The sequence below is a fragment of the Symphalangus syndactylus genome, chromosome 9 (assembly GCF_028878055.3).
Source record: "Symphalangus syndactylus isolate Jambi chromosome 9, NHGRI_mSymSyn1-v2.1_pri, whole genome shotgun sequence".
Lineage (NCBI taxonomy): Eukaryota > Metazoa > Chordata > Mammalia > Primates > Hylobatidae > Symphalangus > Symphalangus syndactylus.
In genome coordinates, this window is record NC_072431.2 from 82,211,371 (window position 1) to 82,235,425 (window position 24,055).

The following is a 24,055-nucleotide window of genomic DNA, read 5'->3' on the forward strand; positions in this document are numbered from 1 at the left end:
TGTATTATTTTTATTGCTGTATTATTATTTCTTATTGGTTTTCTTTCCCTGAAAAAAATTTTTTTTTTTTGAGACAGAGTCTCACTTTGTCACCCAGGCTGGAGTGCAGTGGCACAGTCTCAGCTCACTGCAACCTCCACCTCCTGGGTTCAAGTGATTCTCATGCCTCAGCCTCTCAAGTAGCTGGGACTACAGGCATGCACCACCACACCTGGTTAATTTTTTTGTATTTTTAGTAGAGACAGGGTTTTGCCATGTTGGTCAGGCTAGTCTCGAACTCCTGACCTCAGGTGATCCACTTCCCTCGGCCGCCCAAAGTGCTGGTATTACAGGCATGAGCCACCATGCCAGGCCTTTCCCTGAATATTTTTGATCTGAGGTTGTTTGAACCCATAGATGCAGAACCCATGGATATAAGGAGTCAACAGCATATCAAAACATCACTCTATACACCACAAATACACAATTTTCATTTGTCAATTATACTTTAATGAAGCTGGGAAAATAAATAAATAAATAAACTTCCGAAGAATTTCAATTAAGTTTGCAGGCGTTTGACCCTTGATGACTTTTTAGTGGCTGTTAAGGAAATTCAAGACACATCCAAAGCCTCAGAGAGCAATACTTATATATATATATATATATATATATACTTTTTTTTTTACTTTTTTATTTTTATTTTTTGAGATGGAGGCTTGCTCTGTCACCCAGGCTGGAGTGCAGTGGCACGATCTCAACTCACTGCAACCTCTGCCTCCCGGGTTCAAGTGATTCTCCTGCCTCAGCCTCCCAAGTAGTTGGGAATACAGGCATGCACCATCATGCCCAGCTAATTTTTGTATTTTTAGTAGAGACGGGGTTTCATCATATTGGCCAGGATGGTCTCGAACTCCTGAGTTCAAGTGATCCGCCCGTCTCAGCCTCCCAAAGTGCTGAAATTACAGGCATGAGCCTCCACGCCTGGCCTCAAAGAGCAATATTACTGTTTTCCCCAAGACACTGCTTGACTGTTTCTCTCTCTGATTCAGATATGTTCCTCCAAAAGCTGCGCTTCTCACATTCACCCCTTGTCTATTTTAATAATAACAATGATAACCTGTCATTGATTGAGTGCCCACATGGCAGATACAGAGCTGTGCACTTTCCCATACAACTGTGCACTCTCACATCCTATGAGATGGTACAATTGTCTCTATTTGCAAATGAGAACACCGAAGCTAAGAAGCATTTGATCATTTCTGCAGGGTCACATGGGATTTATAGAGCAAGTGCATACCCCAGGACAGAAATTTAGTTGAGATGTGCCAGTTTTCACTGGTGTTTTTTGCTTCCTTATTTATTTTTCCATGGGAGACACAGAAATACTGGTACCAGGACTGATCAAGAGCCCTCACTGTACATAACTAAGCAAGAAACACACACAAAATTCCAGGTAGACTGAGTCCCCAGTGCACTGGTATTCCAACAGAAGAGCTCTTTCTTCTCAGAAGGAAGTGTTTGTTTCTGCACAGTCCTTAGATCTGTCTCACAGAGCTGTATGATTACCTAGAGGTTTGGGCTGCTTCAGAAATGGCTATACATTTTGATTCTTGAAAACGCACTTTTCTTCCAACACCGCCTATCTAATCGCTTACATACTATTGATTTTGCACTTCAGTCAGTGCAGGGAGGATTTCAAAAAAGTCCTCCAAAGACAAAAAAACATTGCTAAACAATGAAGGACAGTGAGAAAATATTTGGTTTGTAACAACAGAAACTGAAGAAAACTGTCTGTTTCTGAGACTTTCGTTGTATCTATTTTTCTGTCTAAAATAACCTTTGTGCTCATTACAAAAATGTTCTGTCAGCTAAACTTTTGAGACTCCAGCTCTAATTTTTTTTTTTTTTTTTTTTTTTTTTTGAGACGGAGTCTCACTCTGTCGCCCAGGCTGGAGTGCAGTGGCGCAATCTCGGCTCACTGCAAGCTCCGCCTCCTGGGTTCACGCCATTCTCCTGCCTCAGCCTCCCGAGCAGCTGGGACTACAGGCGCCCGCCACCACGCCCGGCTAATATTTTTTTGTATTTTTAGTAGAGATGGAGTTTCACCGTGGTCTGGATCTCCTGACCTCGTGATCCACCCGACTTGGCCTCCCAAAGTGCTGGGATTACAAGCGTGAGCCACCGCGCCCAGCCTCCAGCTCTAATTTTTAAACTAAACAAGAGTAGTCGGCTTGTGGTATTTAATTTGCACCGCAATTCACAGGTGCAGAGACAATGTAATCTATTTGTCTATCTCCCATTGATCTTCTGCATCAGTCCCCAGCCAGGGTAGCACGCAAATTGTTTAGTCCAGTTTAAATTGTTTCATCTCAAAATTTAATCAATCTTTTGAAGTGGTGGTCAGTATCCCATTTCTGCCCTTTCTATGTCTTTCCCCAAGAAGCACTTAGGTAAATGGAGTCAGGAGTCTTGGTGATCTCGTGGCAATGGGGAAGGGTTCAAATCTTTGGGTGCAATGTGGTCAGCATCATCTGGTGTCTGGGTATCAACCAAGACCACATGGCACTGTCCCCCTCCCCACCTTGACATTTGTAGCTTAGACTCCAAAGGGGTCAGGCCAGAGCAGAGTGCTCCTAGGCTGTCTAGGCCTCACAGTAGGTCCTGTTGACTGCAGATGGCTGAATCTCTGCCCTGGCTTCCAGCCAGCTAGCTCCAAGGGGTCCCCTACTTCCATGGCAGCATCCCTAGCAAGCCCTGTCTTTCAATGTCAAAGTTCATAGGCATGAAAAGGTAGGGAATACCAGCCCTCAGTGCCTCACTGGGTCCTGGAGTTCTGCTGAGCCTCGTGAACTCCGATGTGGCTGCACCATGATTGAGGAGCCAGCACTACAGATGTGGCCTGCACTTTTCTAGTGCAATTGCCCAGGCCAGGCCAAAGCCCAGAGTGGAACAAAAAGTCACATCTGCTTGCTCAATTTTCCCACTTCTATCTCTGTCTTCTCCTTCCATAATTCCAACAAAATTGTGGGACAAAAAGAAACAGATTGTTCTTCTATGCTCCCTTTAGTTATTTTTCTCCTTTCTGACTCCAGCCTATGGTTAAACTTTAAGTGACAGACTGGAGTACCTTTTCTACTCCAAGGATAGAATTTGATGATCCAAGACTTCTGGCCTCAGCCCTCTATATGCTAAGAAAAAGAAGGGCTCTTTCTTGTTATTTTTCCTTTATTTCTTCATTTGCAAATCCTAGTTCACCTCCAGGGAAATGGAAACTTTAGGTTAAGTCAGAAGAAAATTTTATACTCAAAAGGCAAAAGAAAAAGCAAAATAACATTTTATAAGAGTCTATTAATCCTGCCACTGATGCCTCTACACTTGTTTACCAGCACCAAGATGTGTTTTACTGTTGCAATGTTTCTTTCCAAAAGGGAGTATTCTCATAGAAAATACATAGAACAATGCTTCCTAACTGTCAGGATTGCAGAATGAATCAGAAGTTAGAAATTAGTAACTGCCCATCAAATGTCCTAAATCGGAAAGAAACAATAATAGATGTGAGAAATATGGACAAGAGGCTCAACATCCACCCTCAGTTCGGGAAACTTTCTCTGTAGCTACAAGTAAATCACATGCCCATCTCTCTGAGCCTTCATTTCTTCATCTGAGACAAGGGAGGCTTGTCCTATGATCTGGGATGCCTCTTCTAAGAAACTATGCTTCCAGAAGAAGACAATTTTCCTTAAAATCATGTATGATAATGTATAATGTACATAGATGTCATTGCTGTTACTGAGTTAAAAGGTCGAACACAAAGTAAGCAATTCTAAGCACTATAGAGATGTTATCTAATGATATATCCCTATAAGTGCTTTTAAAAATTTATATTTTTCTGAAAAGGATAATGTATCCCCATTGGGATACAACTTGATTCTACTGTACAATAGCAATGCATTTCCTGCAACACAACATTGTGGGAAGAGAAGGCAGAATGAGGCCCAGTGCTTACCTTCTCGGTACTTGAGCAGAATGTCCCACAGGCTATGCCGGGAGCAAGGGTCCACCCCACTGGTGGGCTCATCCAGAACCACTGTCCTCGACATGCCCATGAAAGCAATGCCAAGGGAGAGCTTCCTCTTCAGGCCTCCAGACAGAGCTCGGGTCTGTTTGTGCTGATGCTGGGTTAAGTCCACATCCTGAAGAGTTCTGAAATTAGAAGAAAACATCACTCTTCTCCCTGAACACCTTAAAACTTTGCTTCTAATTTCGCTCCAGAAATAATGACTAACAGTGGCTGAAATCATTATAAACCACAAATATATCACGGAGGTGTGGATGCTATACACACATGCGGGTCTCACCAGAGCAGCATTGACTTTCTTCAGGTTCAGATGGAACCACGCCAAGGGACACCAACCATGATGCAGACCAGCAATATCTGCCCAGAATTGTTCTTGGAAATACTTGCATTGTCTCCTCTCTGGAGAACCATGTCTCTCATTTCACTCATACCTTCTGCCAGGGAGGGCCCTGCATCCCTCTACAGGGTATGGAGTACAGTGGAATGGTTGATGTACCAGTGTGGTCAGAAGAAGCAAGGCAGGCCCAGCTCTACTGCTCAGCAGAGAAGCCCTTCACTCTCTGGCCCACTGTCCACTAAATCTGGATCACCTGACCTTCCTGATTAATGCAGATATTCCAATGAAATGCCATGTGCAAAGTATAAATTATCATTTGCTATTAATGTAAGAACAAGTGTCCTGTTCTATTGCAGGGATCTTTCAGTTTTAGGAGTTCCAGATCTCAGATACCCAGTGCAAAGCCTTCCCCATGTGAAACTTTACCCCACTTCCAGGGATCCACTCTCTTTTCTTACAAATAACTTCCCTCACCACTGTGGCCCTGTTAACTCTACAGGAATACTTACTGCCCTCATCACCTACTTACCATCTTACTCATTGTTAGAGACCCAGTTTAAACAATGCCTTCCTGAAACCTTCCCTTGACCGCTCAAACCAAAGTGGAGTGTCTCCTCGGAGCTGCAGGCATGTTTCTACCTTCCTGATAGCCAGCAGCTGAAGTCATGGTGCCATTTTGCAGCCAGAGAGAAGGCTAGACAGGCAGAAGAGGATTTGATGGGTTCCAGACAGTTGAGCTTCAAGAATAGTTGGGGCCTGGAACATTCCAGAATTCCAAGCAAAGAATTGGGTGAATCCCATTGTCTGCCTGATGACTAAGTAAATATTTCATGTAAATACTTCCCATCCTGACCTAGAAAGAGTTCAAGCCCACTGCTTAGGGTTTAGCGTTCACTCTGTGCACTTAATGTTTCATCCAAGTCTTATAGTGCATTATCTGCTGGTTAAATCTCAACCTAAATTTATAGTAATAATTTATGCTCCTGTTTTTCATGTGTTCCCAGTGTGGACAACACCCTATTGGAAGGAGGAAGACAAATGTTTCCACTTCACCAGGTAACTGCCTAGCCCTGCAATCTCCCAACACATTGCCAGCTGCGAGATTCCAATCTAGCAGAGGAGGTCGATCTATTAAGCCGAACTTAGCACATTAACCAGAGATCAGTCAGCAGAGAAGACAAATAGACAAGAAAACAAGTCAGTAAGATGTCAGATGTTCTCAAATGTGCATGTTCTGGTTACCTTTCTATGTTCAACCCCAAACCCCTCCTTCTTCATTTCTTCCATTGGCACTACTTGGGATGTCTATGGTACCCTCCAGGGTGGCCCCATGCTGCTGCCTCATTGTGCACCCTAAGCAAGCTGGAAGCCTACCTCCTCTTCATACACCTGGCATTGAACTTCAGGAATGCTTTTGGCCCCCTGCCACTTTGACCCCACCTGTGCAGTCCTTCACAGAACCTTCACTACACAGGTGTCAAACAAGATGTAAGCAAAAGGGACCAACCATGCTTCTTCAATCAAATTTATGCAAAGAAGCTGGGGCCTGCTCTCTATTATATCTTATGTAACTGGTTAGCATTAAACTGACCAATCTGGTTCACTCTGTACTTTTACTTCTGTTTTTAGTGGAGACCTGTTTTCCTGATGTACTTTGAACTTCAGTATACAAACACATTCTGTGGACAATTTTGCTCCCCATCCTGTGTGTGGGTGAGTGTGTGTGTGTGTGTTTTAAAATTCCTGAAGCCAAGAGCAGTAGGTAATAATGATAGGGCAGAGGGAGTGAGGATGAGCCTATTTCATTCATTTGTATTTTATAAATTCTTGCAAGATTGCACAAATGGTCTATAGCATCATAGGTGCTGGTTCCATATTGGATATAAAGGTAGGGGCATCAAAGAGCAACGAAGCACAGGTCCTTCTGCAGGAAATCAGAGTTACCTAGAGAAATCATGTGTATATATCCAATTAGGATACAATGAGATAAATGTTACAGATGAAGTATAAGCAACATGCTATGGGAAGTTCACAGGAGATGGTGAGTTACTTGTCTTGGAGAGGTCCAACTTAAGATAGAACTTTCTATCACATCACAATACTGTAGAATCTATAATTCTGAAGAATATCATTCATTCATTTCATAAACGCTTTCCTACAGAGGAAATCCCAGTCACTTTATTTTATTTTTTAAATGTTAGCTCCAAGCCTGGATAATCATATTTAACATTTATTAGACATGTATCATACACTGGGTACTATTCTAAGTGCTTTATGTGTATGAATTATTATAATCCACATAACCTCCAAATGAGGGTCTTCTCATTATTAGAACCACATTATATTTGGAAAACTCGAGAGAGATAGTATATGTTGTTAAAAGCTTTCTAAGTGGAAGAGCTGGATTTAACCACTAGCACTCTGAAGCCAGAATACACACTGGCATCCACTGGGTCCCTGTGACACGCAATCAGATATACCTGTTAAGTGTCTCACTCCCCACATGGACTAGGGCTTCCCCAAGAACAAGCCCCTTTGTCTTATTATGTCTGTTTTCCCAGAACCAGGCATGGAGGCTGAAGATAATTAGCACTCATGGCATTTTAATCAGTGAATATAATATCCACTAAGGTCAATGGAAGTAAAAGTCCTTGACTTATTTTGTACAGAATGACACATTCCTAGGACTCTAAGCCACTGAGGCAATGGCCGGGGTCAGCAAAACAATGTCTGAACACCCATCATTGCGGCAGGGAGAGAACCCCATTGCAAAGCCCAGTCATTTCCACTCTGCTGGTTTCTGGGCATTGTTCATATGCTTAGAGCGGACTTAAAAATTAAAGAAGACAGCAATTTGTAAACACTGGCCAGAAGTTTTTCATCTGTTGAATTTTTTTTTATTTTAAAGCTATTTAGAGGCTAGTGTTTTTCTAGTTATTGATCTTATACATACCAAAAAGAAGCAAATAATTTTTGCAAAGTTACATTTCCAAATTCCTTCTCAAAAGGACAGGATAATCCTCTAATTGAGAACATTGCTAGGCAGCAGGGAAAGGAGGAAAAGATATTTTCTCCTATTAAGACCCAATTATGCACCAGAGAATGTGTTTCAGATGCTGCTCTTTAATCATCCATTCATTTATTCAAGGAATGTTTACTGAACCCCTACAATGCCTGGCATCTGCCACCTGCTAGGGCTAGAGAAATAAATCAAATCTTATCTTTGATTCAAGAAATTCAAGGTCTAGTGGAAAAGACAGGCAAGAAATTATAATAAGAGTATAAGTAAGTATGGTAATGATAAAGTCCCAGGTGCTATAGGGATTCCCTCTGACTCCAGAGAAAGTGGCATATGAAATCAGTCAGATGGGTAGTGAGAGTAAGTGAAGTGGGGATGCTTGAACAGTGTGTTCCAGGAAAAAAAAAGAGGAAAGCACTTGCCAGGACTTGGGGGAGAAAGAATAGCATATGCAAGGAACAAAGAGATTCTGTCCTTGAAATACACGGAAAACCATACATACAACGACCTCAGATAAGACAGGAGAGAAAGGCTTCAGCCAGAACACATACCCATCATAAATCCTGTTCAATAACTGCTGTTTCTTTCCTTCACTGGGTCTCCACGTGGGGCAGGTGTCTCCTTTTGTCTCACTGTGACCTTCCCCACCTCTGCTGAAGCCCCTAGCCTTGAATCTCAGGTCATCTGAGCATATCATCCACTGTTGGGTGGTGTTGTCATAGATGTTGTCATCTACCCATCCCTGAATCTGCTCTTGTGCACTGCCTCTTTCTTCAGCTCTGCTCTTATCATTATTCTTAGAGATTTTATTAGTATTTGATGTAGCATATCCTCCCTTCACTCCACCAATCCCATTTACTCACAACCAAGTTACATCCTAGACCTTGTAATTTCTAACAAACACATCTTCTCCAGGCTCTCAATTCCATGCATCCTCTTCTGACTACTTAACTTTATAATCACTTCTGTGCATGAACTCTTTACCTTGAAAAACAACGAAGCTAATGGAAGCACTCACAGACTCAGCTCTTGGTCCTTCTGTTGTAAGTGAGCCTGCTGTGCTTTCAGGAGAGACATCCCCTTGTCTCTTATCTAAATCCCTTCCCCTGTCCCATACAGAATAGTGTCCCAGCAAGCCACCTGCTCTGTAGCTCAATCCAATTATTCATTCTCTACTGGGGCATTCTCATCTGTGTACAGATATGCAGCTGTGATTCCCGTCTTTGAATGGAAGAGGAGCATTTTTTCTCTTGACCTCATTTTTCCTTTTTGACACTATCATATTTCTTTGCTTTTTTTGCAGCAAAACTCCTAAGATGTGCTGCTGCCAATTTCTCTTCTTCCATTCTCTCTTTAACTGACTCTAATAAGACCTTCATTCCCTTCACACTACTAAAATTGCTCTTCTAGAGGTCACTAGAGCCCTCCACATACTAAATCCAAAGGCCATTTTTTAAGTCTTCGTTTTACTTGACCCTCAACAGCATTTAAGGTCTGATCACACCCTCACCATTAGTGGACTTGGTTCACTTCTTTGTCTTCCGCCTTTGCTACTGATCTCTCTTTCTTGCCTGCTTGGCTGTTTTCTCCCCATCTCTCCATACACTCCATGTTGGAGTGTCCAGGGATCAATGCTTTGTCCCCTCTTCTAATCTTCCTTCACTTATGCCCTCAATGATCTCATTACTATCAAACAAATGTGCCTCCAACCTGAGTTGCATGGTGAACTCCAGAACTCTAAGTGGTAACGTTAACTACATAACAACATCACACTGACTTAAGGGTCTAACAAAGTTCCTCTCTTGACTACACTTATCTTCTTTAGGCCAAATTAAGGGCAAAACAGTAATGATCTGAATCTTGACACATGTTTACTCTAAAGATTCTAGCAGGGATGCTACCTCCCTTGAACTCACATTTTAATGAAGCTAAACATTAAGGAAACCAAGCGGTGATACAGGAGACTAATAGGGAGCATGTTGGATCTAAATCAGATGTTTGCAGTTTTCCCTTTCTCTAATTGAAGACTACTGTCCTAAAACATGAACTTATTCTGATTGCTTTTGTGCAAATTGGCTTTGTTGCTAGGTAACACTCTGTGTGCTGATAATCATTAAGTTTGCCTGGCACCCAAAAAAGATGAAGCAAATGTAGCATTGTTAGGTGTTTGATTTAAGCTCCCAATCTCAATTACAATAGAGTTTACTGTGGTCTAGGGTAGATGCATTTTAAAAAATTACAATAGGTAACCTATGACTTGCTTTAAGAAATCAGGTTGGACATAGCCAATTTGCTATCTCATAACATATAGTCCATAAGATACCTAGCTATTTCTCACTAAGTACCCACTCAAATTTAAGACAGCTTTGAATAGTACAAACTAAATATTTTACATGTACATCCAAGTGTCCACTGTCATTAACATTATTACTATTTCCAGCCATTCTCTGAAGACAGCACAAGATGTGAACCAGCCACCTTCCAGTAGAGAACGCCCTCCAGTAGAGATTATAACACTAATGTGAATGTTCAGCGGGTGACAAAAGAAGAAAGGATGATTTAAATAAAATGTATAGTATCATCCATCACTTTAACAATGGACTTCTGTCCCTCAAGGACTTTTTCCATCAATTCAGGCTTAATTTGCACATGGCCCTCACAGTGTCAGCATCCATCCAGAAGGAGATTTGGCTTTTTCTACACATGCATTTATAGTATAGCTGGTCTCTAAACACAGGCACGAATTTCAGTTTGAGATCATCTAAACAAATACTGATCCCATCCAAGTATGGGAAAATAAAACTGTGCGATGCAGTGGTACATTTCTAGAGAACCAGTTTGTCATTTTCCAATGCTGCTCTCCACTAAAAGATTTTCAGGGGTAAAGTGAGCATGGTTTTCCCCAATGCCCTCTTTTCAGACCCTGACCCCTGGGTAATATGTGCCTTTTCCATATTCTTTTTTTTTTTTTACAATTTTAGTTTTTTTATTATAAGGAGTTTTTTTGATACTTTGAAAGAAATGAGGATATATTGCAAAGTACAATTTGCAGTATGAGAATTCAGTATGAAAAAAACCATTCATTTGGCTTATCTTGTTCAGAACTTGCTGTGCTCCCTAAAACTGAGGATTGATGCATTTCAACTCTACAAAATTCTCAGGCAATATCTCTTGGAGTATCTCTTCCCCTTCCCCATTTTCTCTGGAACTAGCAATATGCTGTATTCTCATGTCCTTCATGTCTCCTAACTTTGCGATTCAAAACTATAAAGAATTGATCAATACAAGGCCACAGCGCACTCATCACACTCAAGAATCAGCAAACTCCCAGCAGGGCTCAACCCACAAGAATCGAAGCTAATCCATCAATCTGATAGAGGTAAGCAAATTTAAAATAATTCAAATATAAAAGAAGGACACAAAAACAGACACTATGAAAAGAGAAAAGCCTCTACCATATTCTGTGTTTGTGATCTTCTTTTGTTTCGTATCTCCAACAGAATGTTCATAATACTGCCTCACTTAGCCCCTCTAGGATCCCATGTGTGCAATCTGACCTTACTCGGGTGAGACTCCTTCAAGAGAAATGCCCCAGAGGCAGGTTCCACAATGCACCAGGGATCCTTCATCCACACGTTCCCCACTGTGGGTTGCTAGTGACACACCTGTCCTGCCTGCCAAGTTCCGAGAGTGCATTTTAAAGCTACTGCATTCACTAGCCCCAGGGAGAGCAACTGTTAACAAATCACCTTCGCTTCTCAGACTCCTGGAATCCCCAATGGGTGTCCATACTCCCATTAGGGCATCAACACTAGAAATGTGCTAGAGAATCTGCCCTCTCTCCACCCAGTGGGTCTTGTCTTCCCAGAGACCATGCCCACATGCTACAACATACTGGCCAGCTTGAAACAAAGGCAGCAGAAGGCACTTTGCATCTGAGAGTCCTAGGTCAGATCCTGGCTTCCCTCTCCGAGCTGCATGGCACCATCTCCTGGAGCCTCTGCCCGTATCCAGGGGAAAAGACACTTGAATGAGATCACTCATGTAAGTTCCTGGCACATATCCGCCATAGCGGCTGGCACAAAAAAAGGTGTTAAACAAATGAAAGTCCTCATTTATACATTGTAGGTAGCCATTGCAGAGGTGAGGCTGGAAGCAGACGGCCCCTCTGGCCATCTGGGAGAGCCCACAAGGGGCTTCTTTCCTGCCCTGGCCCGCGTGGCCTGCACAACATCCCAAGGCCATGGTGGGAGGGGATCCGGTCCTTGAAGGATCTCAGGATTTGGGCACACCAAGGAAACTTACGTAGCAGCAGAGGGGAGGGTAATAAATAAGAAAAACCAGCATGGGCAGGAGCACAGGCAGGCAGTGCCCTGGCAGGAGCCTAGCACCACAGCTGGCCTCAGCATCAGATACCTCCAGGCTCCTTAAACTCACATCTCTAAGACAAACTCATCACTTTCCTCTCCCCCACTTCTCAAATAGGCTCTCTCTATACACACAGCTGACCCTTGAACAACACAGGGACTTAAAGCACCACACTGTACACAGTCAAAAATCTGTGTATAACTTTCAACTCCCCCAAAGCTTACCTACTAATATTCTACTTTTGACTGGAGGCCTTGCCAATAATGTAAACAGTCAGTCGATACCTCTTTTGTATGTTATATGCATTACATGCTGTATGCTTACAATGAGGCAAGCTAGAGGAAAAAAGTGTTATTTAAAAAAGCATAAAGAAGAGAAACTATATTTACTATTGTCTAACTGGAAGCGGATCATCATAAAGGTCTTTATCCTTGTCACCTTCATGTTGAGCAGGCTGAGGAGGAGGAGGAGGAAGAGGAGAGCTGGTCTTGCTATCTCAAAGGTGGTTGAGGCAGGTCAGGTGGAGGAGAAGGAAAGGTAGCAGAAGAGGTAGGCACACTGGGTGTTACTTGTATTGAAAACATTTGAATATAAGTAAGACCTGCAGGGTTCAAACCTGTGTTGTTCAAGAGTCAACTGTATGTTGAAAAACACTGTGCTTGCCTGAGCCAGACATCTGGGGATTACCATGGACGCCCCCTCCTCTCTTATTCCCCATTAGGTCTGCATTTCTCTTTCCTCCTCACCCTACTGGACCTCTCCTGGCCTAATCTGTTCTTAGTGCAGGAGCCCCCAGCTCTCCCTGCGACTTGGGCTCACCCCAGCCCACCCCATCTTCCACCTGCAACTGGAGAGAGCATGTGACCCATCATTGGGCGGCCATCGTACCAGGTGCTCAGCACTCTCCAGAGTCCTCATGCCCATGAACAGCCTACGGAACAAAACCTAAAATCTTGCAAGGCTTAGGAAGCTTCTGTAATGTGTCTGTGCACAGGCCTGCAAGAGGGAGGCCTGTGGACCCTCTAAGCTGCACATGCTGTAACATATTGCAGCCCACCCACTGCAGTCAACCCCAGGTCATCCTTACTCATCCTATAGCCTGTTGCTCAATCATTACCTCTGCTATGACCCTTCACCATACAACCAAGGGCAGCTGATCCCCTGCACCCACTTCACACACCCCCCAGTAGAGCTTTTTCAGCTTCATTGTTTGCACCTGAGGTTTCTTTCGGAACTCAGGGGGGTTGAGGGATAAAATACAACAAATATGGTGCAATATATACAGCTCAAGCGATGGGTGCACCAAAATCTCACAAATCACCACTAAAGAACTTACTCATGTAACCAAATACCACCTGTACCCCAACAACTTACGGAAAAAAATATAAAAATAAAAATTGAAAAAGAAATCCAGTTATTCAACTCAAAGAATGATTATTATACTACAGTGAATCAAACAGACTACGTCCCCGTAGTCAAGGGGTTTGCTATCTGGTGGAAAGAAACAGAAGACAAATACACAGAGGCTGTCATGAAATGATAAATGTCGTAAATAAGAGCCAGAGAAATAGAGGAGACTCAGGAGAGCGAGCGGGAAGGTGTTCTGGATAGAATGCTCAGGAAGTTTGCTCTGGTAAGATGGTGCCTGAGAAGAGCCAGGATGTCAGTGAGGCAGGCTGCACGCCGAGGCCATCACAGCATGAACGCAGCGAAGGGCCTGTTCAGTGTGCTCAGGGAGCCACCATAAGACCAGTGCGGCTGGCACCACACAGTGAAGGATCAGGTAAAGCAAGAAAGGCTGGCAGGGCCTTATAAACTTATAGTCCGAAGGAGGAGGGTTTTGAGGTGGAAAGGGGCACTCATAATAAATCTGAGACAATAGGCACAAGAATGTAAATTACACAATTGTAGGCCTCCATACCTTTAGATGGAGTGATGTGAGTCCTTGAAGGGCAGTGGGCAGAGAAGGGCCAGGACCTGGGTACATTTCTAACGAGCACTCCATGTGGAGTGCTGAAAGCGTGTGACATCAGGAAGCTAGACAATGATCTAGGGAGAACAGCTGGGGGTTGGGTTTGGGGGCAAGATAAGCTTTGCAGAAGTGAGCCAAAGGGGCTGGAGGAAAGGGGAGAAGAAGCCAACAGCATGCAGGAAGACCAGCTGCAGCCCTGGTGTCTCTGCAGAGGCATGATGCACGGGTGACCTGCAACCGCAGGGATGGAGAAGCAAGCAATGGCAGATGGAGAGGCCAAGCAAAAGAAGGGTGGAATGGAGCATTCTCATTGCAAACATTTTGCTTGGTCTCTGGCCATATCGCCAAAGGCACATGGAATGTGTGACAACTTTAAAACTCATTCCTCTTTTTCTCAGTGTTCCAGGGCTAGAAACATCAAGGTAGAGCTCCACCATCCTGAAGCACGTAGGGGAAAAAGTGGTAAAGAAATAAGGTTACACCGTACAAAACAACACCCAAACCCTGTGAGTTTTCACCTTAATTAAATGCAGATTGTAAATACTTATTTATAAATGTAAAGCTTGCAAAAATAGTGTAAAATAACAATATTCTATAAGAATATTCACATTTCATGACATTCACATTTTCTTCTTAGGAATGTGCAGTCCATTACCAGTTATACTTACACACTTGCCTCCAAGGGCCCCTTCCCCACACCCTCATGCCATGGTTGACGTTCCGCTTTGCAAAGTCCATCCATTGGAATGGCCAAGGATGCAGCACTAGCCCTAGGAGGCCAGAGCCATGCATCTTCCTGAGGGGGCAGAGCCCAGCACAGGACAGAGGGCCTGTACACTTAACTACCACTGTTTGCTCAATCGATGACTCCAGCACTGGATTAATGTTTCCACCTCCAGCTACTCTCCTTGACTTTCATTGCTCCACTTCCCCCTCCAATCCATGCTTCCATGGTCATCACCCTCAAACACCACTTTGTTCTCTAATCAGGAACCTACTGTCTCTCCCTTTTACCTCTGGTCTAAACGTCTATCAATGTCCAGTGAGACAGGGCACACTGCCCTGCTTTTGCCTTGCTTCCCATCCTGGATACCCTACTTCCTTTCCAATTCTCCCCACATATTCTCAACTCTAGATCTTCCTTGTGCTATTCCACTTTTATATAGGGTTCAGCCTTCCATGTGGACCAACCAATGTCCTACCCATTCTTCGTGGTCCTACCGGCACTTCTCTGCTCCCTGCCTTGTGCAACCAGTTAGTCAGCATGACCTGATTCTTCTAAATTTGAATAGTCTTCAAATACAGGCCTTCCTGGCCCATGCACCCCAGTGGCATGACCATAAATCAGGCTGTCACCACCTCTTGCCCACACTGGCCACTGTGTATCCAGTCTCTCCCATGGCACCTGCTATGATCTGGCAGGAGAGATCTTCCAGATCTCAGGCTAATCACAATCCCCCACTCATGAACACCTACTTGCTCAGTGAAGTTCAAACTCCTTAGCATGACTAATAAGGCTCTTTTTTTCTTAATCTTTGTGTGTATGTGTGTGTGTGTGTGTGTGTGTGTTTGTGACAGGAAGGAAGGAAGGAGTTGAGGAAGAGCTAGGGATCAAGGAGAGAGAAGGCAGACTAATCAGCTTCTCGACAACCAGTTTTCCTGCTGCCTTTGAATTCTTTTCATTTCAGGACACCCCTAGGGACCTTTTGCTCCAGACACACACAGTTTCCATCAACAGCCTCTGTGCTTACATGTGCTCATCTCTTCCCCACTTCAAAGACAAATCAAATCAAATTCAACGCCTTCCCGCAGAAGCCTTTTCTGACATTCTCAGTGTTGGTGGCTGTGTCATAATTCCATAGTTAACAACCATTTGCTAATTATTTCATCTTATAAATGTAGACACGGATGATTTTTTAAGTGTCTCTTTCTAGTGTCTTCACCTCCTTACACAATGGGCAGAGGCAGGAGATGCAGAGAGACAACTGTTTACTAACTGATTGACTTGCTGATGCAGCTCCTTCTTGGTCCACTGGGGCACCTTTATGGAAGCAAAGAGCAGCAAATGTTCCCGGACGGTGAGGTTGTCCAACAGGACGTCCTGCTGCGGACACACACCAAGCTCCATTCTGACCCTCGACAGGTCTGTCTGCAGGTTCTTGCCATTGATGATGATGGTTCCAGAAGTGGGAGGGTGGAGCCCCGTCAACATGGATCTGCCAGAGAAAATAAGACTGCATGGAGAATATGCGTTGCTGATAACTGTGAACGTCAGCAATCCAGTCAGCTCCAGGATGGCACATGCATCCTGCCAAGATCACTCACCTTCTGCTGACCTGGTTTTTACACAATCAGTTAAAAGATGTGAGGAATTTGAGGGCACATTGGCTGGTTGATGTTGAAAGTGTGAGTTTAACATGTTTATGCTACCACATGAAATAAAAATGCTCCTTGACTTCTGATTGGGTTATGTCCCAACAAACCCATCAAAAGTTGAAAATATCGTAAGTCAAAAATCTATTTACATCTAATCTACCTAACATCACAGCTTAGTCTAGCCTACCTTAAACGTGCCCAAAACATTTACATTAGCCTATAGCTGGGCAAAATCATCTATCACAAAGCATATTTTATGATAAGGTGTTGAATATCTCTTGCAATTTATTGAATATTGTACTGAAAGTAAAAAGCAGAATGGCTGTATGAGTCCTCAGACTATGGTTTCTACCTAATACGTATCACTTTCACACCATCATAAAGTCAAAATGTCACTAAGTTGAACCATTGTAAGCCTGAACTGCGATCATAGAGAATTATAGTTGTATGAGACTTTAAGATGACGACATTCAACTTTTTACAGATGAGGAAACATGCTAAAGAAATGACATATATTCTTAAATCCTCATCATTAAATATAAGCAAAACAGAGATACAAAGCTAGGCCCCAACCCTGGAGCCAGTCTTCCTTCTGCTGCTCCCGGGATAGTCTGCGTGTGTTAAAGCCACAAGAACTCAAGCGGCCTGCCACCACAAGCTCACATGACCGACTTGACCAACAGAAGCCTCGGATTTGCCTAGTTCTGCTTCCTTGTTTCAGGAAGTTTCTTATTTAAGTTTTAAATTGGTTTCTTATTTCTGAAAAGTTAAACATGCCCCTACCACAGGACCTAGCAAATCCACTCTTTAGTATTTACACATGAGAAATTAAATGTGTGGCAACACAAAGCTGTACGCACAAATGTTCACAGCAGCTGTGTTCGCAATCACTGACAAAGGGAAACAACCTCAATTGCAACCCATGGATGAAAACGTAAAGAAACTGGGTTGCCTCCATATGGTGGATACCACTCTGCTGTCCCAAGGAGCAGGCTGCTGGCCCACCACCACCATGCCTGGGTCCCCAAAACAGTCTGCTAAGTACAAGAAGACAGACATGATCCCATTTACAAGAAATTCTAGAATAAGTAACCTATTTTTTAGTGACAAAGAGCAGATCAGTGATCACATGAAGGCCAGGGTCAAAGGAGAGCACAGGAAACCTTGGAGCGGCATAGAAAGGTTCTGTATTTGTGGTGCTTGTTCCGGCACTAACCAAATGTGTCAAAACTCATCAAACTGTACACATCAACAGATACTGTTTACTGCACAAAAATTAAACCTCAGTGAACTTAAAACTCTTTGCTATATTATTTTCAAACCTATCTGGGGGATACTATAAAATAGTTTATACACATTCCCTAGAAGTCTCAAAGATTGTTGTTTTAAATAGTAAAGACCCCCCGTCTTTGACTGACCTCTCAGCCTTTCATCTAAGAATTGCCAGGTGGAGGCAACCACTTAGGATGACTCAAAATGTATTACAAATGTACACTAAAAGCAACACAAACATTGAACCTTAAATCTTTGAGAAATCCCCAATGTAATTCTCATCATTCTGCTAAACAAGCAGCCCAGGTTTTCCTTGTAAGAAATGTGTCTTAGTAAAAGCAGGGTGAGAGGAACTGGCTGGCTGAGTCATTATTTGTGCAACTTGTGGTTTCCCAATTTTCAAACACTAAAAAAACACTCACACTCATTTCCAGGTCCATTTCTGTATCCAAGGAACAAATAAAAACTGTCCATATTCTTTCTATTTTTTCAGTGTGAGATTTCTGAAGTTTCATGTGTTATTGCTCTACCTTTCTTATTAAGTTTGAGGCAAAGCCCTCTTCATGGTTTTAATTAATCACACTTTAATGCTACATATTTAGTGAGAAAAAGAACAAAAGAGAAAGTGATTTGTTCAAAAGAGATATTTCATAATTTTAGTAGTTTAACCTTAAACCTCCACTTCTACAGCCAGCCCAAGGCTGTGAATGTTTGAATTCCTTGTTTCTCTGGGAGCACATGATATGATTCTTTAATCAAATCTAGAGCCATTGAATCCTAAACCAAACATCCACCCTTAATGAGAAAAGACCTACACAAGAACCAGAACATGGAAAAGAAAAATAATCAGGTATTTAAAAAATTTGCAAATACCACTGTGATATTCCTCTTCCTACAGATATGCAAGCAAGATGATACTTAGTAGGACAAACGCTGAAAGTGCCAAAGGACTTTCAAAGACTAAAGTACAACACGGTAAATTATTTGTAGAAAATACAAGAATTAAGGCTTTTAAAAAGCTATCCACCACTACCCCTTTGACTGGGCCCCAGGCCTACAGTGCACCTGTGCAGTTGAGGACATAGGGCCTCTCTCACACGGGCACTCATGAGGGGCTCTGCCTTTCATCTGTGTCTCTAAACTCTGTACTGAGACTCAAAATTTTTAAAAAAAGGAAAAGAAATCAAACCTTCTGTCTCACAGGTAAACTGAAGTTTTAAGAATCAAATGCCCAATGTTTGATAAGGGTAAAATGGGACCCACATGATAGTGGTTTTCCCGGCACCATTTGTCCCCAGCAGGGCGGTGATTTGGTCTCTGTAGAAGGTCAGGCTGAGGTCTTGGACCACAGCCTTGTGGCCCTCATATTCCTTGCTCACAGACACCAGGGTGACTCCCGGGGCACTTCCTTCAAGCTCTCCTTCCCTGTTTTGCAGTGATGACCCTGTGATGAGAGAGATGAAAATTCATTGTGAAAAGACTTCAAAAGCCCTAAAACTAATGCTCATATTTATTAATGCAGTGTTCTGCTTTGAAATTGAATTCCAGCTCTGTGAAGCATACAAATCACTCAAAAATCTTTCTTTAGCAAGAACAAGAAGCAGACTATATAATGGCAAACATTAAGTGATATCACTGATTACAAAGTTTTGAACCCTTATGATAACCATTTTGTAAAAAATAAAAAAAAAAATAAAAACACACACATGTATTTTTAAGTAGAGAAAAAAACAACAGGCAGATTAGTTACATATAAAAGGTTCATGAGAAATAGTCTCCTGAGGACGTGAGAGTGGATAGATGCTTGTTGATGTGTTCCACATTTTCTAAAAGATTCATAATTCAAAAAAATATTTAGATTGTTTAGATTACAATGTTGACTTGTAATCTAAACCCATCATGATGGGACCTTGTTTATCTCTGAGTGATGCATCTCTGTTTCCATGGAGATGGCCTATGAATTCATCCTTTTGCAGAGGTGCCCGGTGCCTGCACCTGCAGGAACAGGCCACGACTCTGGAGTGCAGAGGCACAGGGACAGTCCTGCCCCTATCTCCTGAGAACCACAATCCCTATTTGTAAGGGACAGTGATATTCTCCCTCACACAGAAATACTGAATAAACCAGCATGGGTGAGAACACTTAAAATTTTTTAAATGCTTTACACAGGGTAGCTGCCCATCTTTGCTTTTATTTCTTACACATATTCATTTTGGGACTAATGCTTCAATTTTACTAAATTGTAGTATACACACAAATGCACATAATGCATAGAGGGGAGGATGCTAAATAATAAATAATGGGAACTCCCTGGGGTTCCTGGGTTTCACAGAACAAACACTGTCAGGGCATACTGCCTCGCATCCTGGCCTTGCAGCTGTTTCCCAGCCCATGACAGCCTAAATGTAAGTCTCTCTAGGAATCAGCATACATTTGCAAAGGCTGGACCAGAAAAACTAACAAACAAAAAAATCAAAATGGCTCAGAGGAAAAATACATGCATCTAATAATTCTACTCCTTACAAACCTTTACTGTCAAAGTTCTCATTGAAGAACAGACTAGAACTTAGAGAGTATTGCCTTTTCTCCACCAAGAAACCCACACTCTTCCAATATGAGGCAGTAAAGGGGAAATACCATGGTTTCCGTAGACCAAATGTTCCTAAAAAATGAAACAATTAAAATTAGTTTAATTTTTTATTTAGGTGAAGGTACTACATTAGAATATCTTAAGTAATTAATATAAAATGTCATCCCATGTTAATATTTTTAATATATGTCCCATATACAAAAAAGTGACATCCCAGGGCACAGCTATTAGCTTTGCAGTGGAGCCCTAACTCTCCCTTCTCGGCCTGATCCACAGCCATGTGCTAAAACCCCCTCTCAGCCACTTCCCCCAAGACATCTTTAGAGTAGGGGTTCAATAAATGCTTTTTGGATAATTGCTGAATATTCCCAGAGTAAAGTCCCACCCTGCCCCACACTGCCCTTCTATTTTGTGATTGTTCTTCATCTGATGTTTGCATGGATTCCTAGACAAGAGGAAGAGCATGAGGTAAGTGTAGGAGAGGATTAATCAATTAAAACTTCTACAAAGAAGAATAATTCATAATGCTAACATTTCCATATGAAACATATTGCCATTCTTCAAAAGTATTCTCCAAATTCATTTCAGCCCATTTAACAGTCACTTTGCCCTCATTACATGTTGAAATGAAAAGGGATTTCATTATTAACATTTCCCAATTTTCTTTTAACACATCCATTCTAGTTTAAGTTTGATGAATGCAACTTACCTAAAGGCCTAAATTCTACAACTCATTAGAATTATAAAGGCTGATATAAAGACTATTATAGCACTTTGATCATCAAGCAGAAGAGAGATATGCAAGCCCTCGCACATTCTAATCAAAAAATAGAAAGAGATGTTCACGCACTTAAAGGAGAGCACATGTATCCATTACCTTTTGAAAGTAAAGGGAAGGTTTGCAAAATTTTCCTCCCATTCTACGGAATGGGAGACATGTCTGTTTACTCTGTTGATAGTTTCTTTTGCTGTGCAGAAGCTCTTCAGTTTAGTTAGATCCCATTTGTCAATTTTTGCTTTTGTTGCAATTGCTTTTGGCATCTTCATCATGAAATCTTTGTCCGTGACTATGTCCTGAATGGTATTGACTAGGTTGTCTTCCAGGGTTTTTATAGTTTTGGGTTTTACATTTAAGTCTTTAATCCATCTTGAATTAATTTTTGTATATGGTAATAAGGAAGGGGTTCAGTTTCAATTTTCTGCATATGTCTAGCCAGTTATCCCCACACCATTTATTAAATAGAAAATCCTTTCCCCATTGCTTGTTTTTTTAGGTTTGTGAAGATCACATAGTTGTTGGTGTGCATTCTTATTTCTGGGTGCTCTATTCTGTTCTGTTAGTCTATGTGTCTGTTCTTGTATCAGAACCATGCTGTTATGGTTACTGTAGCCCTGTAGTACAGTTTGAAGTCAGGTAGTATGATGTCTCCAGCTTTGTTCTTTTCGCTCAGGATTGTCTTGGCTATTCAGGCTCCTTTTTAGTTCCATGTGAATTTTAAAACATTTTTTTCTAGTTCTGTGAAGAATATCAATGGTAGTTTAATGAGAATAGCATTGAATCTACAAACTGCTTTGGGCAGTGTGGCCGTTTTAATGATATTGATTCTTCCTGTCCATGAGCATGAAATGTTTTCCATTTGTTCTTGTCATCTCTGATTTCTTTGAGCAGTGGTTTGTAGTTCTCCTTGTAGAGATCTTTCACCTTGTTAGCTGTATTCCTAGGTATTTTGTGTGTGTATGGCAATTGTGAATGGAAGTTTGTTACTGATTTAACTCTGGGCTTGACTGTTGTTGCTGTATAGGAATGCTTAACTATGCATCTGACAAAGGTCTAATATCCAGCATCTATAAGGAACTTAAATAAATTAAGCAAAAAACAAACACTCCATTAGAAAGTGGGCAAGGGACATAAAGAGACACTTCTCAAAAGAAGACATACATGGGGCCAACAATCATATGGAAAAACCTCAACATCAATGATCATTAGAGAAATGCAAATCAAAACCACAGTAAGATACCATCTCACATCAGTCAGAATGTCTATTATTAAAAGGTCAAAAAATAACAGATGCTGGTGAGGTTGTGAATAAAAAGGAATGCTTATACACTGTTGGTGGGAGTGTAAATTAGTTCAACTATTGTGGAAGACAGGTGGTGGTTCCTCAAAGACCTAAAGATAGAAATACAATTTGACCCAGTAATCCCATTATTGAGTATATACCCAAAGGAATATATATCATTTTATTATAAAGACACATGCACACGTATGTTCTTTGTGGCAGTATTCATAATAGCAAAGACATGGAATCAACCTAAATGGCCATTAATAATAGACTGGATAAAGGAAATGCGGTACATATACACCATGGACTACTACTATGCAGCCATAAAAAGGAATGAGATCATGTCCTTTGCAGGGACATGGATGAAGCTGGAGGCCATTATCCTTAGCAAACTAACATCTTTAGCAAAGGAACAGAAAACCAAATACTGCAGGTTCTCACTTATAAGTGGGAGCTGAATGATGAGAACACATGAGGGGGAACAACATGCACTGGGGCCTTTTGGAGGGTGAAGGGTGAGAGAAGGGAGAAGATCAGAAAAAATAACTGATGGGTACTAGGCTTAATATGTGGGTGACAAAATAATCTGTACAACAAACCCCCATGACACACATTTACCTATGTAACAAACCTGCACATGTACCCCTGCACTTAAAAGTTACAAAAAAATAAATACATAAAGTGAAGGGAAGCTGTTTAGCTGCTGTGAGGAATAGCACTGACTTTTCTTTGTGGGCTGAGTTGTGTCTCCACAGGTTTCATATGTTGAAGTTGTAACCCCCTGTACTTCAAAATGTGACTGTATTTGGAGACACGGTCTTCAAAGAGGTAATGAAGGCAAAATGAAGTCACAAGGGCGAAGACTAATCCAATGTGAGTTGTGTCCTCATAAAAGAAAATTTGGACACAGATACACAGGAATGACACAAGGAGACGATGCCATCTGCAAGCCAAGGAGAGTGGCCTTGGGAGAAACCAGCCCATATATATACCCACATACACAGGCCTACAGCTTGATCTCAGACTTTTAGCCTCCAGGATTGTGAGACAATACATTCCTGTTGTTTGAGCCACCCAGTTTGTGGTACTTTGTTATAGCAGGCTGAGAAAATTAATGCAGGCAGGTGTCCTCCAAGAACCTTGCAAAGCAATAACCATCCCTCTGTAGGAAAAGGATGAGGAGTAGCAGCTGGAAAATCAGGTCATATCACAGCCAGCATTCCACTCACTGTGTTCCAGGCACTGTCCAGGGTATCTGGTTGTATTAATTCACACAGTCCTGTGACCACCAACATGTCAGGTATAATTATCACCTCTACCTTCCCAATAAGAAAGGAGGAACAGCAAGGCTTGCCCAATGACACACAGCTGATGGCTCCAGAAGCTACACACTGGTTAGCCTCTCCTCTAGCAGCTCCTACCTGTCTGAATATGCAAGTGCAGTCATGAGGATGCTTTGGGTTGCCTTTTACAACAAGAAAGAAGCACAGTTTCTTCTGGTACCAATTACACAAAAAACCCCTGTTGACACATACATGAACAATGAGTGTGTGGAAATCAAAGGAGATAGAAAGCAAGCAAATACATCAGGAAGATTATTCTCACAAAGCTGCAGGTCTTGGGCTCAGAGGCCTCTCAGGCAACCACACTCAGTCGCAGCTTAAGTGGGCACCACCCTTAGCAAGGATAGTAGGCAATGGGATCCGGATGCCTTCGAGTGTTTATAGATTTGAATCAGCAATTAAAATTCTAGGATTCTAGATGACACAATGACAAAGTGGGGACATACATCTGAACATAAATATACTCACTGTAGCATTACTTATAGTGGGGACAAAGCAGAAATTATTTAAACTTGCAAAGTAGGAGAAAGGTGCAGGAAGTTATTACTTTCATTTAATGAAATGTTGAGCAGCCATTAACAGTACTTTCAAAGATGTGGATAAATGCTTATGATAAAAATATTTTTTTAAAACAGAGGGAAATTTACATATACAGTGT

General features: G+C 42.0%; 1 protein-coding gene across 1 annotated transcript in view; it reads right to left on the reverse strand.

Annotated features, from left to right (window-relative positions):
- Positions 1-24,055, reverse strand: part of ABCA13 (ATP binding cassette subfamily A member 13) — a 514,266-nt gene that overhangs the window by 251,404 nt on the left and 238,807 nt on the right. Inside the window, exons 36-39 of the mRNA XM_055294536.1 lie at positions 19,929-20,063; positions 18,665-18,845; positions 15,751-15,969; positions 3,986-4,182 (exon numbers count right to left, since the gene is read on the reverse strand). Of these exons, the coding sequence (XP_055150511.1) occupies positions 3,986-4,182; positions 15,751-15,969; positions 18,665-18,845; positions 19,929-20,063 (732 nt within the window). The remainder of the gene's footprint in view (positions 1-3,985; positions 4,183-15,750; positions 15,970-18,664; positions 18,846-19,928; positions 20,064-24,055) is intronic.